The sequence below is a fragment of the Monopterus albus genome, unplaced genomic scaffold (assembly GCF_001952655.1).
Source record: "Monopterus albus unplaced genomic scaffold, M_albus_1.0 scaffold374.1, whole genome shotgun sequence".
Taxonomy (NCBI): Eukaryota; Metazoa; Chordata; class Actinopteri; order Synbranchiformes; family Synbranchidae; genus Monopterus; species Monopterus albus.
Genome location: NW_018128254.1, coordinates 99905 through 117270, shown reverse-complemented (window position 1 = coordinate 117270; position 17366 = coordinate 99905). Strand labels below are relative to the sequence as shown.

The following is a 17366-nucleotide window of genomic DNA, read 5'->3' as shown; positions in this document are numbered from 1 at the left end:
AGGAAGTTCACTCTTATGATTCAAACAGCTGGGACAGTGATGGCTGCTGTCCATTATGAAGGAGCCCTCATTTTGCATTCCTGTGGTCCCTGCTGAGCTCCACAGCTTCCACCCGGGCCCAGATACACTGCAGGGAGGGAGCTGATATCAAAAATAATATCCTCTGATCCAGTGTGAGTGACAGCCAGGTGAAGGCAGAAACCATTTACTACTTTTTACTACTCTGCTCAGGTAAAGGAGTTTTAACCAGAATGAAGGAAAAGCTGACCAGCTATCACAGTCTCCGGCCTCCCAGTCCTTCACGACGTGTCTTTAATGAGTTCCAGGAGTATAAAAAAAGCAGAATGATGTGGAAACAAATTGTAGACGGTGGAGCATCTGGCAGCACCAGATACATCAAATACAAGTGTCCAATCGGAGCAGAGGACGAGCGGCGTGCTCAACACAACAGGGCCCCAGAATGACAAGAGATACCCATCTGTATATGTGAACACAGCATCAGGCAGAGCTAAGTGCCATCACCCTGCCAACGTGCTTGAAACGACAGCGTGTGGTTTAAAAGACTACTTCACCAACTTCACATTTTAATCCAGTTACACTGTCAGGCTCATCATGGACATGTCCTGTGTCCTGGAGCCTGCAGCAGAGATGAGGAGCAGCTGGTCCAGCTGGTTCACATCTCTCTAAACACCACCCTTTTTTACTTTTCAGACTCGTAGTCATCACTGGTACTCTGCAGCACCTGGAGGCACATGCTGAGGTGGACAGCAGATGGAGCCCTTTCAGCCAGCTAACAGATTGCATTACATTGCGCTGCTGTTCGTGGTATTGTGTCCACCGTCTGCACTGATGTGAGATGGTGCAGAAAATCAAAGGAGCACGAAATAAATCTTTAACAGACATCATCATGCAGATCCTCTCTCCTCCGGCAGGAATAAAAATCAAGTTCATAAATATTGTAGTGAAGGATTTTAATTCAGCAGCATCAGTGTCCTTCAGCTGCAGCCGAAAACCTTCATGAATTATTTTAATCTACACTATCAGTCATTCTGAAGGAATCATTAGCTTATGTTCATCATTAAGTATCTCTAAACTACAGAGGAGTCGCTGTTAAAAAGGTACTTTGTCACCGCAGGACATCTGTTCCAGTTATCCTTTAAAGATGAACTCAAAGTACATCGTTCACATTTTGGGCATAAGTCACTTTTCAAAGTGAAGTTGACAGTTTTTATTTCACAAGATAAATGTCTCATTTTGGAGGAAAACCCAAACTGAATATAAATGTAGCTCAGTGAACGTGACTTCCAGGAGCCGTCCCTTCTGTCCGACCTCTGAGACCGTTAGTGCCGTTAGCTCACTGTCCCAGGTCAGAACCATCTCAGGACATGCAGAGCAAAACAAAGTCATTAAATACAAAGACACAGAGTTGAAGCAGAGAGAGACAGAGAGAAAATATCCCGAAGTCCGAAGTAAACACATCGTTTCTCAGCCCAGAGCTCGAATCTGAAGGATTCACGCAGCTCGAGTTTAACAAAGCATCTCTGATCAGTTTCTCTCAATCTACAACTGCAGGGTTCGTCTCAGCCACGAACCACATATCTGCACAAAATCACAATACATTTATTCATGCTGTTGTTCTTTAATATCTGGTGTTTAGTCACAGAGTGTAGACCCTGTGTTCCGAGGTATCACCCTCTGATTAACGCAGTGTGTCCCAGGTATTAGATTTCTACAATAACCACAGTGTAGAATGACATGGTAAGGTTTTAGAGGAAGTGACAGTGTGTGTGGGCCTCGTGAGATGAGCATGACAGCGAAGAAGGAATAACACAGTTCTCAGCTCATGGTTTAACAGCATGTACATCCACCCCCCCCAAAACCTACAAAACCTAAGCAAAACTGGATGTCATCGGGGCAGCATGCTCAGAAAACCAAGTCACTATGTCCATTACTCGAAAATGGGTGTATGGAGGCTTCTTGTTTGCCTTTGAAAGGACACCAGCCACCAGAGGAATGCTGAGTTGTGATTTGCTGGGTTTATTCTGCTTTTTGTCTTGTCTTGTTGAATCTGTCGACATATCTGCAGCCCCCAGAGTCCAGACTTCCACACTCGTATCAAAAAATGTCAGATGCATGGAGCTCAGAGGTGGGAAGTGACAAGAAAACCTGTTAGTCAGATTTTTGTGAAGTTGCACCGCCTCCAGGGGTAAAATGAAATCGCTGCTCAGAGCCACCTCGGCTTTGATGAGAGGACTTCTATTGTTGTGTCTCTGGTTAAATCCAGAACAAAATGCACAGCGATGGTTTGACTCGCTCTGCAACCTGTTTACATAAATACAAGGTGACGGTTCTGCACCAGTGGGCAGGAAAACGGGAGCCAATGTGTTTCACCATCGGAGTAAAAAGTGCAATTGAAGCAGCATAATTTGATATTAAACCTGAGTGGAGTGTCTTCTGCAGCTCACAGGGCTGTCAGCAGGCAATTCACAGGGAACAGAAGGAAACACAAGGAGAGGAATAAGAACAGAGCGAGAACAAATTTATCACAAAGTGTAACAAATGAGGTCAGAGCAGGAGTCTGAGAGTTTGTTACTCTGCATGAAACAGTGTAGATGTCCCTTTCTTTGGTAACGTTCTCCAGCGCCTCTAGGGCCCCCCGAGGCGTTCCCAGGCTACAGGAGCTACACTGTATAATCCTTCCCATGTAAAACTAATAACAGTTCAGTATTAACATACAGTGTTTGCTGTGCTCCTGCTGGTTTGTGGAAAACTGTGAGGAAAGCCAGTAGTCTTCAGAGAAATCATTTAGAAAGCCTCAGACTCTGCTGATGCGTCTCAGTTCTGCAGTTCAGGTAGTGAAACATTATGAGTTAATGGTTCCACACGTGGTCGCTGCTCAGACACCCAGAGACCAGAGTAGGACCAAGTTCAGATGTTTGAGCCTCTGTGATGACCTCTCTTCTTAGTCAGTTTCTTTCCACAGGTGTTCACCTGCTTGTGTGTGCATGTGTGTGTGTAGTCTGTGACCCAGGGAACCAGATAGTGTGTAAACAGAGTGAAAACAGAAAAGGAGCGGACCTTTAGCTGCACTGGTTAAAGGTCCAGACAGGGGACGTCATGGCGCAGGTTTGCAGGGAGCAGGTGAGGTGCAGTAACAGTACAAATGGAGCACTAATTCACAATGTTGCACTTGTTGTTCACATTGACCAGAAAAGACAGAAGTGGGACAGAAGTGCGAGAGCTGGAAGAAGAAGTTGTTCTGCTGCCAGAGTTTCAGTACTTTGTCTTGGTCGACACATGCCGAGACCTGATCGGAGCTTTGTGACTATAAAACCCTCCTACACTGAAGCTTTGCTGGTGACATTCGTCTGGTTTCTTTTTGTCAATGATTGTCAGAAGAATCAAAAGAACTACATTGTCTGCAAATGGGAGCAGAGTGTTTCACAGCATTACTTTTTGTTACATTCATAAGATATAAATACTTTTGTACAAATTAATTCATGCAGTTATTCTCTTCCCAACTGTATGAAACAAAGCTCTGAGTAGCAATAAATCATATTTTTAGAAACAATATAATAATTGCACAAAACATGTCATCAGAGGCCTCGAGCATTTCAGTCTTATCCATGGAAACCAGCCCTAAACCACTTATAACCAGCACTTCACATGAGCTGCAATCAAATCACAAAAGAAGAACAACTCGGCTGTAATTATCAAACACATACGTTTAAAGAGAGGATTCATTACCGTCACCCTGACAAATGACCTAGATGAGATCAGAGACAATGACTGTAATTAGAAGAACTTTGTGTTGGTGCTGCAGGTCTCCAGCTGAGCCACCACAGGTCAATAAATCCCAGTTACCAATTAGTGCTCAGAGAGAGAAGACAGCAGCAGAACGCATGCAAACTGGAGCCAGGGTTGGCCAAGATGCTGTCACTGCAGAGAAGCAGAAAACTGTTGCTTCAAACTTAATGTAGACAAAGATGAAGGTTTGCCATTGACTGGTCAGCTTCCCTGAAGTGATCTAACGCTTAGTGTGGTACACCTGAAATGTGTTACCACATTGTTTTTATTTACTGCATTATTTTAGTAATTGGCCAAATTTTTATTTTATTCATACAGTCTAACTGTATATCTACATTTGATGTTAATAGACATTTTACTGTGTTATTTTCAAGTCCTTTCCTGAATTAATAGTGGGTATAGAGCATTAAGAGTGAAGTGGAACCTTTGTTTAGGGAGTGGTCGCCCCCCAGGTTGCCCTTAGCAGGTGGACTTCCTGTTACCTCAGACGCAATCTGGACGTGAACAGTAGAACTCCTCGTGTTCATTGCTCTTGCCAATTGCATTGTTTTTCAGGTTAGTACACGGTAAAACTTGCCAAAAGTAACTATAAAGCATTGCTTTATTTTCGTATCAGTATATAAGTTGACTGTGATATTTGTTTATACATATTTGACACAATAAGTAAATTGTTCGCGGTTCTGACTGGCGGTAAAGCCGGCCGCATGCAGAAACACTCGCGAGAGTTCATGGACTGGCACTGAGATATGTTTATTTGCATTTTGTGAGGAAAATATGCACTGTATATGTTTTGTGGCGATCCTGCACGACAGTTGTAGCATATGCGTTTGTGCGATTCAGTTGTGGAGACAAGAGTTTTATGCTTGTTCATAAAATGTGATTATAATGAAGTTAATGATGTAAATGTTTTAAAATGTGTTTTACATGGAGTTTGGATGTAGTAGGTAGAATGTTGAACACAATACAATTGCACTGTATTTCAGAAATTCTTTCCTGCTACGGCCACCTCACCACTGGGGCCCGTAACATTAGTTTCAACAGAGTGAGCAGCCAGGTTGGCAGCTTTGAAGCGCCGCCAACTCCACAAAGTTCCAGGAAGTTCACGCTTATGATTCAAACAGCTGGGACAGTGATGGCTGCTGTCCATTATGAAGGAGCCCTCATTTTGCCTCATTCTGTTGAGCTCCACAGCTTCCACCCGGGCCCAGATACACTGCAGGGAGGGAGCTGATATCAAAAATAATATCCTCTGATCCAGTGTGAGCGACAGCCAGGTGAAGGCAGAAACCATTTACTACTTTTTACTACTCTGCTCAGGTAAAGGAGTTTTAACCAGAATGAAGGAAAAGCTGACCAGCTATCACAGTCTCCGGCCTCCCAGTCCTTCACGACGTGTCTTTAATGAGTTCCAGGAGTATAAAAAAAGCAGAATGATGTGGAAACAAATTGTAGACGGTGGAGCATCTGGCAGCACCAGATACATCAAATACAAGTGTCCAATCGGAGCAGAGGACGAGCGGCGTGCTCAACACAACAGGGCCCCAGAATGACAAGAGATACCCATCTGTATATGTGAACACAGCATCAGGCAGAGCTAAGTGCCATCACCCTGCCAACGTGCTTGAAACGACAGCGTGTGGTTTAAAAGACTACTTCACCAACTTCACATTTTAATCCAGTTACACTGTCAGGCTCATCATGGACATGTCCTGTGTCCTGGAGCCTGCAGCAGAGATGAGGAGCAGCTGGTCCAGCTGGTTCACATCTCTCTAAACACCACCCTTTTTTACTTTTCAGACTCGTAGTCATCACTGGTACTCTGCAGCACCTGGAGGCACATGCTGAGGTGGACAGCAGATGGAGCCCTTTCAGCCAGCTAACAGATTGCATTACATTGCGCTGCTGTTCGTGGTATTGTGTCCACCGTCTGCACTGATGTGAGATGGTGCAGAAAATCAAAGGAGCACGAAATAAATCTTTAACAGACATCATCATGCAGATCCTCTCTCCTCCGGCAGGAATAAAAATCAAGTTCATAAATATTGTAGTGAAGGATTTTAATTCAGCAGCATCAGTGTCCTTCAGCTGCAGCCGAAAACCTTCATGAATTATTTTAATCTACACTATCAGTCATTCTGAAGGAATCATTAGCTTATGTTCATCATTAAGTATCTCTAAACTACAGAGGAGTCGCTGTTAAAAAGGTACTTTGTCACCGCAGGACATCTGTTCCAGTTATCCTTTAAAGATGAACTCAAAGTACATCGTTCACATTTTGGGCATAAGTCACTTTTCAAAGTGAAGTTGACAGTTTTTATTTCACAAGATAAATGTCTCATTTTGGAGGAAAACCCAAACTGAATATAAATGTAGCTCAGTGAACGTGACTTCCAGGAGCCGTCCCTTCTGTCCGACCTCTGAGACCGTTAGTGCCGTTAGCTCACTGTCCCAGGTCAGAACCATCTCAGGACATGCAGAGCAAAACAAAGTCATTAAATACAAAGACACAGAGTTGAAGCAGAGAGAGACAGAGAGAGAAAATATCCCGAAGTCAGAAGTAAACACATCGTTTCTCAGCCCAGAGCTCGAATCTGAAGGATTCACGCAGCTCGAGTTTAACAAAGCATCTCTGATCAGTTTCTCTCAATCTACAACTGCAGGGTTCGTCTCAGCCACGAACCACATATCTGCACAAAATCACAATACATTTATTCATGCTGTTGTTCTTTAATATCTGGTGTTTAGTCACAGAGTGTAGACCCTGTGTTCCGAGGTATCACCCTCTGATTAACGCAGTGTGTCCCAGGTATTAGATTTCTACAATAACCACAGTGTAGAATGACATGGTAAGGTTTTAGAGGAAGTGACAGTGTGTGTGGGCCTCGTGAGATGAGCATGACAGCGAAGAAGGAATAACACAGTTCTCAGCTCATGGTTTAACAGCATGTACATCCACCCCCCCCAAAACCTACAAAACCTAAGCAAAACTGGATGTCATCGGGGCAGCATGCTCAGAAAACCAAGTCACTATGTCCATTACTCGAAAATGGGTGTATGGAGGCTTCTTGTTTGCCTTTGAAAGGACACCAGCCACCAGAGGAATGCTGAGTTGTGATTTGCTGGGTTTATTCTGCTTTTTGTCTTGTCTTGTTGAATCTGTCGACATATCTGCAGCCCCCAGAGTCCAGACTTCCACACTCGTATCAAAAAATGTCAGATGCATGGAGCTCAGAGGTGGGAAGTGACAAGAAAACCTGTTAGTCAGATTTTTGTGAAGTTGCACCGCCTCCAGGGGTAAAATGAAATCGCTGCTCAGAGCCACCTCGGCTTTGATGAGAGGACTTCTATTGTTGTGTCTCTGGTTAAATCCAGAACAAAATGCACAGCGATGGTTTGACTCGCTCTGCAACCTGTTTACATAAATACAAGGTGACGGTTCTGCACCAGTGGGCAGGAAAACGGGAGCCAATGTGTTTCACCATCGGAGTAAAAAGTGCAATTGAAGCAGCATAATTTGATATTAAACCTGAGTGGAGTGTCTTCTGCAGCTCACAGGGCTGTCAGCAGGCAATTCACAGGGAACAGAAGGAAACACAAGGAGAGGAATAAGAACAGAGCGAGAACAAATTTATCACAAAGTGTAACAAATGAGGTCAGAGCAGGAGTCTGAGAGTTTGTTACTCTGCATGAAACAGTGTAGATGTCCCTTTCTTTGGTAACGTTCTCCAGCGCCTCTAGAGCCCCCCGAGGCGTTCCCAGGCTACAGGAGCTACACTGTATAATCCTTCCCATGTAAAACTAATAACAGTTCAGTATTAACATACAGTGTTTGCTGTGCTCCTGCTGGTTTGTGGAAAACTGTGAGGAAAGCCAGTAGTCTTCAGAGAAATCATTTAGAAAGCCTCAGACCTCAGTGTGACAGTGCCCGACGGTAACTCTTTGTGTTCCAGCAGAGTTTAGCACACCACAGCAACTCAGAAAGCATCAGATAACTCAACACGAACCATCTGGATCTCTTTGTCTTCTCCTAAACTGAGAAAATACAACAGTGTTTTGAGGAAGGGCACAATAAAATGCCTCTTTGCCGGCCTCGAGTGGTGTTAATTATTTAAGAAACACAAACCAAATCCAGAACAAACGCCAGCAGCAGACTTTCTGCTTGTTACTGAGTCTCAGCAGCACATTAACTGTGATTTTAGCCTTGTTCTGCTGTGTCTTTGCAGCATCACAGTGTCCACTGAAACAGTCATAGGATGAGCTGCACTGCATGAAACATCCACCTTCAGGCTCATAATCGAGTCCTGAATCTGTTCTGTGTTTAACCACAAGAGAAGCTATTGCCCTCACGTGGCCCTCAGGCCAGGGTGTAGCAGCAGACATGAGCTGCCTCCATATCATAAACTACCACTAACACTGCTGAATATCTCTGTGTGCTTGGTATGCAAAGCAGACAGGTCGGCAGGGGGAGGACAACACACACACACAGAGCAGGTGTTACTGTACATAGCCAGCAGGTACATTCCTTTACCATCTCTAGTAGGTGGAAATAGAAATGATGACAAGTTATTTTTACTTGATGCAGCTGGTCTTCATGAGCAAACACTGTTGGAGTAAATCATTGTTTAGGGCTGTAGTGAGCAGTGGAGCCGGCACCAGGAAACAAGTAAGTCATCCCATATCTACGTCCATCTCTTTCTGTCTGTGGGGATGGAAATGAGGCTCGTGCACGCCCACCTGGTTTCACAGTGAGAACTCTAAAACAGAACAGCTTAAAAAATCTACAGACTTGACTTTAACTGACAGTACAGGAAGTCAGGTACTCAAGCTGAAATGGAAAAATGGTTGGGTTTTAGCTAATGTTCAAAAACAGGACACTGTGACAACTGGGAGTACTCACCTGTGACTGGGCGGCAGGTGTCTAAACGCTGTTCAGCCTCTACACAGGCCACATTTGTCAGACGTTTGTTTGTTTTCTTAGCTTCCAGAAAGTGGATCCCAGTAGTTTTCAACAATGGGACCACTGTCGATGCACCTGTTCGTTAAAGGCGTTTGTAAAGATCTGAGGTCTGAAGAGGAGAGCCTGTCTTCAGGATGATGAGACAGATATAAACAGCCTGTTAGCTGTCAGAGTTTTGTAGCTGCAGTGCAGTAATCTCCAGTCAAACACAGAATGCAAATGGAGAGATGGGTGTGAAGTGGGTCCCACCCGCTACAAAAAAATAACTGCCCTGAATTAATCACAGAAAACGTGGTAAATATAAATGCTTGATGTGCCAAAACATATCAGCAACTGAGATATTGTTCTACTGTAGAAGATTTTAGGGTTTAATTCATGCTCTTGCCTTTTAACTGTTGTCCTGTAACTGTGCCACTGCTGAAAAAGTCTTCATCTGTTACCTTTGACCTTTACCCTGCCTCCCTCCAGCGGCCATTTTGGATGACCAGTCAGCGTGTGGTCGTGGTGAGCGACTGGCGCTGGCTCTGGCAAGGGAGAACATCAACAGTCTGATGGAGGGGCCCTCCCAGGCGAGAGTTGAGGTGGACGTTTACGAGCTGCAGAAGGACTCCCAGTATGACACCACTGACACCAGTAAGCTTCTGTCCTTTGTCTTCTTTATGGGCCTGAACGCGTGGCAATAAGCCTTCCCTCCCACCGAATCTGCTCTTCTGACATTTCCAGTGACAGTAAACCTCAGTGAGCAGAGCAGAGCAGTAAAGCAGCAACCTTTATTTAACAATAAGCTGGATGGTGCATCAGGTGCAAAGGGTTGTTCCACATTCAGTCAACATGAAGTTAAACAGAAATATTGCTCAGCAGAGCTACACATCAAGGAGCAAACCAGCCTTAAAAGAAAGTACATGAAGGCATTAAAACGCCTTAATCACTCTTTAATCTGTACCAGCATCGTATAAAGAAATTCACTTATCATAGCAGGGAAAACATGAGCGTAAACAACAACCCAGTTATGAGCACAATGGGTTATGGATGTGCAGACACTGACAAGCTCTTTGTAAACATTTTTTTTTTAAACATGCTGCACATGGAATATGGATATGGTCCACATTACTACAAAAGTAAAGCACACACTCACTGCAATGAGCTTTACAAGTGGTTTTGCCCTGAGTCTTGTCCCTCAGGCTTTTCTATAGGCTGCCTTCACTTCTGGGTTTATCTGTGCAGACAGAAGGTGAGTCCCACTTCCCTTAGATTATTGTTCCTTGGTCCTCGATCCTCACTTGACCCGGACGTCGTTCCGGTCCGCCATGATGAAGGACATCCCAGAGCTCTTGTTTTTGCTCTGAGGAGTGAGGAGGCTGCTGGAGGAGCTATAACTGAGGATGCATGAGTGCATCCTTTGCAGAATTCAGTAATGGATTCTCACACCCCTTTATTACAAACCAGTTCGTGAGTGGGTGCTTCACGTGAGGGATTAGAAGAAAGGATGTCTCGTGTTAGTCAAAAGGTGTTTCCTTGGTTCCTCACAGCTTTTCCTAGCATCTTATGTGGGCGGAACTAAAACACAAGGTAAAGACACAAGTGAGGAAAACATAGATGCAAATAGGGGGCTGGGACTTCACCTAGAGGCTCTTCAGTTCAGCCTGTGAACACAAACATGTCAAATTCGCTTAATTAAACTTTTAACTCCGACCTCCGTGACTTTGTTGTTCCTCCCTCAGTGTGTCAGATCCTGCCAAAGGGGGTGGTCTCAGTCATTGGCCCCGCCTCCAGCCCTGCCTCCGGCTCCACCATCAGTCACATCTGTGGGGAAAAAGAGGTAAGTCACATCTGGAAGTGTCTGACAGCTGAGAGTACACTGTGAAACATAATGAGAATCAGAAGTGCTGTTATTTTAAATGAGGCAGTATCTGGTGCCACTGATGCTACTGTAACATTTAATAGCACACCTAGTGGTGTTACAGTCATAGTTTATGCATCTGATAAACCTGCCAGGAAGCTGCTGTAGAAGATCTATTGACTTTTACAAGGTTTGACTTCTGTTCAGCCAATTTCCTGCCTGAGTGAATCGGCACGAGTCCATCTCCAGCTCCCTCTAAGCCTCTAACCGGCCTCATATCCTTCTCCTTTTGGCCGACAGCTCTCATATTACTGGATTCTCAGCCTGGATTTAAAATAAGCTGTGCAGATCTGAGTGAAGCCCAGCTGAGCTAATTACAGTTTACCATTTAAACCTCCGCAGGTATGAGTAAGGTTAAATCACTGAGCACTGAATCACACACAGGACATTTGGCCTTTGACCTGATTCTTTCATTCATCACTGATGTGATTAATTTTTCAATTTGTCATTAAATTTTCATCTTAAAAACAGACAGAGTGAGTCAAAGGGCCTTTGCTCTGGAGTTTAAAATGGAAAAAGAGAAGCTTTAAAACGTCTCTGAAATTAATGCAAGAAGATCTCAGACATGATCATTGTGTCAGCTTTAGTTAGCTCATGGTTTTCAGCCTACTTGCTCTATGTGCATTTTAACCAAATAGCACAGAGGGAAATGGAAAAGGACTGACATCCAGGCACTGTAGCAGCTCAGTCAGCGGTGTTCAGCACTGCAGAATGTTTGGGTGCTAAAACCTGTGGTTGAGCAGCTACACTGAGAACCATTTTAGAGTTCAGCATGGTTCTTAACCTAAGACCTGAGACCTCCTCACAGCTTCAGTGTTGCTCTGTCTCTGGCAGGTTTCTGATATAAAACCTACTAGTCAAGAACTCACAGAGCGGTAGTTACAAATCTAAGTGTTGCTTTAGTGTCTCCAGCAGCAGCTTGTGGTTCTCATTTTCCCTAATGGCTCAAACTGAAGGCAGTGACAGTGACTGACCTCTCCGCTGTCTGTGGAGCTGCTAGCTTAGCGTAATGAGGCAGAAGCAGTGGAGAGAGAACAGGGTATGTGGAAGAGCAGTAGGGAGGGTGTAGGCACTGCAGCACTGATCAACACGGCGGCCCTACAGGTCACCTCAGTACTACCACTACGCTCTCTGTCTGTCCACACAGTTGGCTGCTGCACTTACATGCTGGGGTTGGGGTGTACGGAGCCCATTAGGGGTAGTGCTAAAAAAACAAATATTTAGGTGATAAACCAAGTTACTAAACCGTTCTCACAGTTTCTTGTATAAATGTTTCTTCCACCACATGACCCCGTGTGGGCTCCATAGCTCATGGTCACCAGAGGGGGAATCTCAGTGACTGTCACCGTCCTCTTAACGCCATCATCTGTCCAAAATCCTGCTTAAGGATCTCACGGAGAGACAGCTGTGAAATTCATGGAGCATATCCAGGCTCTGTACTGGCTCTTTTTAAAATCCTGCTAAAATGGATACATTTGTTTTGCTGCCTTTCTTTTGTCCTCCAAAAACTCCTACACTAAAGAAACAAATCCATAAATGCTTTGATATGAAGGTCTCCTGTGAGCAGAGCTGAGCACACACTCTCTCTGTGATTTCTGCATGGAATTCTCTTTCTAATTACACTGATGATCAGGGCTTTGCTCCTTCTTCAGATTTTCTTTTTGGAACCGAACAAAGATTCGATTATCAGCGAGCGTCAGACTCTGATTAAAGCTTTTGCTCCTGTTATCTGGACTCTCTGTAAAGCCTGTATGGTTTGATGATTTCTTTAAAATATGTTCCCTGGATGTTATCGCTTCCCACTCACTTTCTATCGCTTTCTTTTTCTTTTGCTTCTCGACTTTTCTTTTTCTACTCAATAATTTTTTTTATTGTTCTCTGTATTTTCCCTTGAATCACTGACATCCAGATGTGCCTGAAGGACACTGCCATCATTTCTTTTTGTGTGTGTGGTTTGTTTCCTAATAACTCTTCTTCCTCATCCCTGGTGACCTCAGATCCCTCATCTGAAGATCGGTCCAGAAGAAACCCCGAAGCTGCCATACCTTCGCTTCGCCTCGGTGACGCTCTACCCAAGCAATGAGGACCTGAGTCTGGCCATTGCATCCATCCTACGCTCCTTCAGCTACCCGACCACCAGCCTCATCTGTGCCAAAGCAGAGTGTGAGTCTGTCTGTGAAGTGTGTGTCTGTGTGTCCTCCTCTGTTTCCATTTTCTCCACCAACCCTCGCTAATTCCTCTGTTTGATGGGTACGGTGTCATCTCGTCCAGTTCTAGGCTGAACACATCTGACTTTAGAGCGGCTGAAGCCTTTCTGCTGTGCACGCTGGAAGCTTTATCTGCTCAACTCTGGAGGTTCAGTTTGCAGTTTCTGCTCCAATATAGTCACTTCTTGAACAGGCTGGGCTCAGGTTAAGCATCATAAGACACTGCATGTCAGGGTTACGGGCATCAAGATAGAAAAAGTCAGATTAGGGTTTCCCTCATTTATTGCAAGCCACTGTATCAGTTGTGCCTGTGTGGGTTGGTGGTGTTGATCTAGTGTATTTGCAGCAATCTGCAGATTCCTCAATATGGCCAGATCAATGCAAAGCAAAACTTAGAAAATTAGAAACTAGAATTACTTTCAAAGACTTTCTACTGTACAAGAGTGTAACAAGAAACCAGCTGCATCCTCTGAGATGCAAATGAGACTTTGTATGACTACCATATGATTTATAATGAGCCACTGACCCAGGTCCTCGGCCTATGAGCTGCTCAGTCAGTCACGACGTGTCAGTCGGAGGCTTAGCTGGATCTCATGCTGGATTAGAGTCTCTCTAATGAACTGCATCATTGAGAGTCAGTGGTTTAAAGATGCACTAATTTATTTATTATTCAGTAGTTTCCACTTCCTTTTCCTCCCTTTGCTTCTCTTTGTCCTCCCTCTCATCCCTCCCTTCTTCCTTCATTGATCTCCCTCCTGTTTTTCCACCCGACTGGGCTGCCCAGGTGCACCACTGCAGACTTTTCTCCGTTTTTAGCTGTATCCTCGGCTACTTAACCGTGACGTTTAATGGGCCTGTATTGTTGTCGTGATCGGCGCTTTCCGCCAGTTAAACCCAATAGGGCTGTGATGAGCGTTTTATAGCAGCGATTAGTCGAGACATGGCTGCTGCTTCTGTCAGGGACAGCAAGGCAACGAGCTGAAGGCCGACTGGCTCTGAATGTTAAAACTGAGATGATGCAAACACAGTAGCCTTTTCTAAAAGTTGCTCAGGAAACATTTTAATAATGAAACTTTTTTGCCTTTTTTGAACCAATTTCTTGTATTTCAATGTATTTTTATATTAATATTTGTACAATCAACTAAGAAAGCACACAGTAATGACATTCCTGTTGGCTAAAGGTTAAGACATCAGCTGTTAAAACAGCACGGAAGGAAACCACAATATCAGACGTGTGATTTTGGTATTTCAGTCTTATTGTGTGTGAATCATTTCTGGTACACAGAAGAACATTGTGAAGCTGTCAGTCCCTACAAAAGCAGCCCCCCAAACTGATGAGGTCTGTATTTCTGCTGAGGATCAAATAAGTGTCCCACTTACAGCTGTTTTCTTTCAACTAATGAATTACTGTGGTAACTTGTTAAATATCAGAAATAAATGGAACATTACTGTTCCAACAGCCCAATGTATCTTATCTTATGTCCTCTTTTGTCCAAACAACAAAACCCAAACATACAAAGCAGTCAGCTCTTACAGCTGACAAACTGAAAACAGTGACAGTTTGAAATTTGGGCTTGAAAAATGAATTACGATGAATCCATCGTCGGAATTGTTGTTGGTTAATTTCATGATGATCAACTGATCAGGAAAGCAAACTGCACCTACCAGTAGGCCAGGTGCATGTCATTGACGTGTGGCAGTGAGGTGACCTCTAGCGGCTGTAGTAATCATGATAAGAGCAACAATCTCTGTCGGTGACATTGTGCAAGGAGGAACAAAGTCATCATATGGAGGAAGTTGGGCGAAAGGTGGATGACAAGGCAGGAAACAGCTCCTTGTTTCCTGTTTCTCTGTTTTCATGATCTTTCTCTAAACCTATACCTGGTACAATCTGTGTTTAATAATGTAACCATGATGACAAACATCCAGTGTGTGATAACGGCCTACTGAACCAACTAGGAGGCGGAGTAGGGCCTACTAACCCATGTCTGTGGTCTTGATAAGAGCCCTTTTCTGCCGTGATAACATTTGAAGCAGATGTCTCCTGCTGCGGACATTCACGGTGTGGCCCTCACTGAGTCGAGGTGTAAACAGAGCCGTCACACCTCCACACTGCCGGGTGGTCTGTTGTGGAGGGCAGGGGGGTTAAATAATGCTCAACAGTCTAACGGGAACATACTGATTTAAGATTTTGGACCTGTGAGCTCCACCAGTAACAATAAAAACAGTTCTATATTGAAGTGTGCAGTAAATAACAGTAGTTAATATGTGTAGGCCTACAGATGTATATGTTTGTTTCTGAAAGTAACACCTTTACAACCTGAGATCAAAAATAGGGTTTGATATATTGAATATCTGAAGGACTGAAGGTTTAAATATGCTTTAAAATGTGTCACATTCTAATAACCAGCTGTTTTTAAGTGAATGTCTTTATGGACACGTGGGTCTAAATGGATCCTCTGAGGGGTAAATTAATGGACTTTCAGCATAATCACCTCTATCCCTGCCTGTGTTTAGTGCCTCTTTTCAGGCCTGGAAGTTTTAAGAGCCTTAAAAGTTATTTCTCTCTTTAATGAGTCCCATCAATTTCTGCAACCCCTTTTCCCCAAGTCAAAGTAATAACTTTACAAGTAAACAAGCTAAAGACCCAGGTGAGCATCATTTATGGACAGATCCACACACGTCCTGGGAGCTTTAACTCTGGTTTTATCCCTGGTTTAACCCAACGTAAGTTCATGTTTGGGAACAGCCAACATATTTACTGACGTGGTTAAAGAGGTGCAGTACTTCCATAAACTTTCTCTCCTTTCCCGCCCTTCAGGCCTGCTGCGATTGGAGGAGCTGGTCCGTCGCTTCCTCATCTCCAGGGAGACGTTGTCGGTGCGGATGCTGGACGACAGTCTGGACCCCACCCCCCTCCTGAAGGAGATCCGGGACGACAAAGTGGCCACCATCATCATTGACGCCAACGCCTCCATCTCTTACCACATTCTGAGGAAGGTCAGGACGCTTAGAGGTTTTTATGTCCCTTCCCTGCTACAATAACACATGAAACGTCCTTGATGCTCAGTAATAACACAAATAACCACCACCTCCTGACTATATATAGTAAAGTTCCTCAGCCTCACCTGTAAAAAAAGAAAACGATACAGCCATGAAATAAGATACTCGGCTTGAGAAGAAGCAAGCAAACATTATTCACAGAGTAATGAATGAGAGAGGCGCCAGTTTCAACTGTCTTATGTTAGTGAGTCAGGATCTGTTGAATTCAGCTCAGCAGACAACTGGATGATTGATCACACTGTATGTTTATGGCAGCTGGTCAGAGGAGAATATCACAGTGTCAGGGTAAGAAAAGAAGCTTCGTGACGATTTACAGGTTGTGAGAAAGAAGAGATAAACAGTGAATCGGTCACAGTCAGGAGGGTATGCAAGAGAGAGTGCAGGCCTGCCAGGCTGAAGTTAGTGTCCTAACCAGCAGCTAGGCACAGGTTGTAATCAGTTCTATCGCCTGATCTGGGTATCAGCTAAAACATCACCAGCCAATTTTTGCTATCTACAGTACAACCCCTCAGTGTTAGGATTGGGCAAAAATAATAATCAGCGTCAATAAAAAAATCAACATTCATTGCATGTCTGAGTCAGGATGTAAACTGAGGTCCCCTCTTCAAATCCTAACCCGCCAACCTCCACACTCTTGTTCTCTGCCTCTAGCTTCTTCCTGCATAAACACTGGCACCTTATGTCAATGATCAGGTCCAGTCTGGATGCAGTTTCTGATACCAGGCTGGTTTTACCCACCAGATACTGCATCAGGTTGTACTCTTCTTAAAGTCAGGACAAAGACCTGTTTAAAAGACGCAGACCCTGGACACACCAACTCTGGGACTTTTGGTTTACCATTGTTATTATCATTCCTCATGTTCAAGCTGATGATGTGTCTGAGTAACCAAAGTAACTTTGAAAATAATAATTTACACTCTGATTTGCTGACTTTAAACACGTCAGCTATGCTTGTCAGTTCAGAGAGGAACTGAACAGGTAGAACAAACTACAGTTCAAATCTGGGCATTAAGGCGTGAACTGAATGTCTTACGTCATTCCCACCAGGATCCTGCACAGCTTTAGACTAATCACTGAGCAGACAATGACTGCAGCAGGTTTTCAAGAAGATCTCAATGTAATTTGCAGCCTTTGCATTACGGCAGTGACTGTGAGCCCCTGTGGGGACCGAGGAAGGTCCCAGTACAAACATCTAGTCATTCCAGGCGGCTGAAGGATCTGCTGTTTAATGTGGTGGAACAGAAGCATCACGAGGCTTTTAAAGAATCTCGGCTGTGAATCTGAACGGTCCTGTTCCTCTGGCTGTTTTAAACGTCTTTATTTCCTGGTTTGTCTGCATGTTTCTTCCTCTGTGGTGGGTGCACAGTAGAACAGGACCTGGTGACACAGGCTGGTTTCCCGCCCAAACTGCCCGGTCAGGCGAACGACTTTT

At 44.2% G+C, this 17366-nt stretch overlaps 1 protein-coding gene across 1 annotated transcript in view; it reads left to right on the top strand.

Annotated features, from left to right (window-relative positions):
• LOC109951292 (glutamate receptor ionotropic, kainate 5-like) overlaps window positions 1–17366 on the top strand; it is a 116767-nt gene that overhangs the window by 65677 nt on the left and 33724 nt on the right. The window contains 4 exon segments of the mRNA XM_020585715.1: window positions 9233–9397; window positions 10486–10583; window positions 12662–12827; window positions 15693–15871. Coding sequence (XP_020441371.1) covers window positions 9233–9397; window positions 10486–10583; window positions 12662–12827; window positions 15693–15871 — 608 coding nt within the window.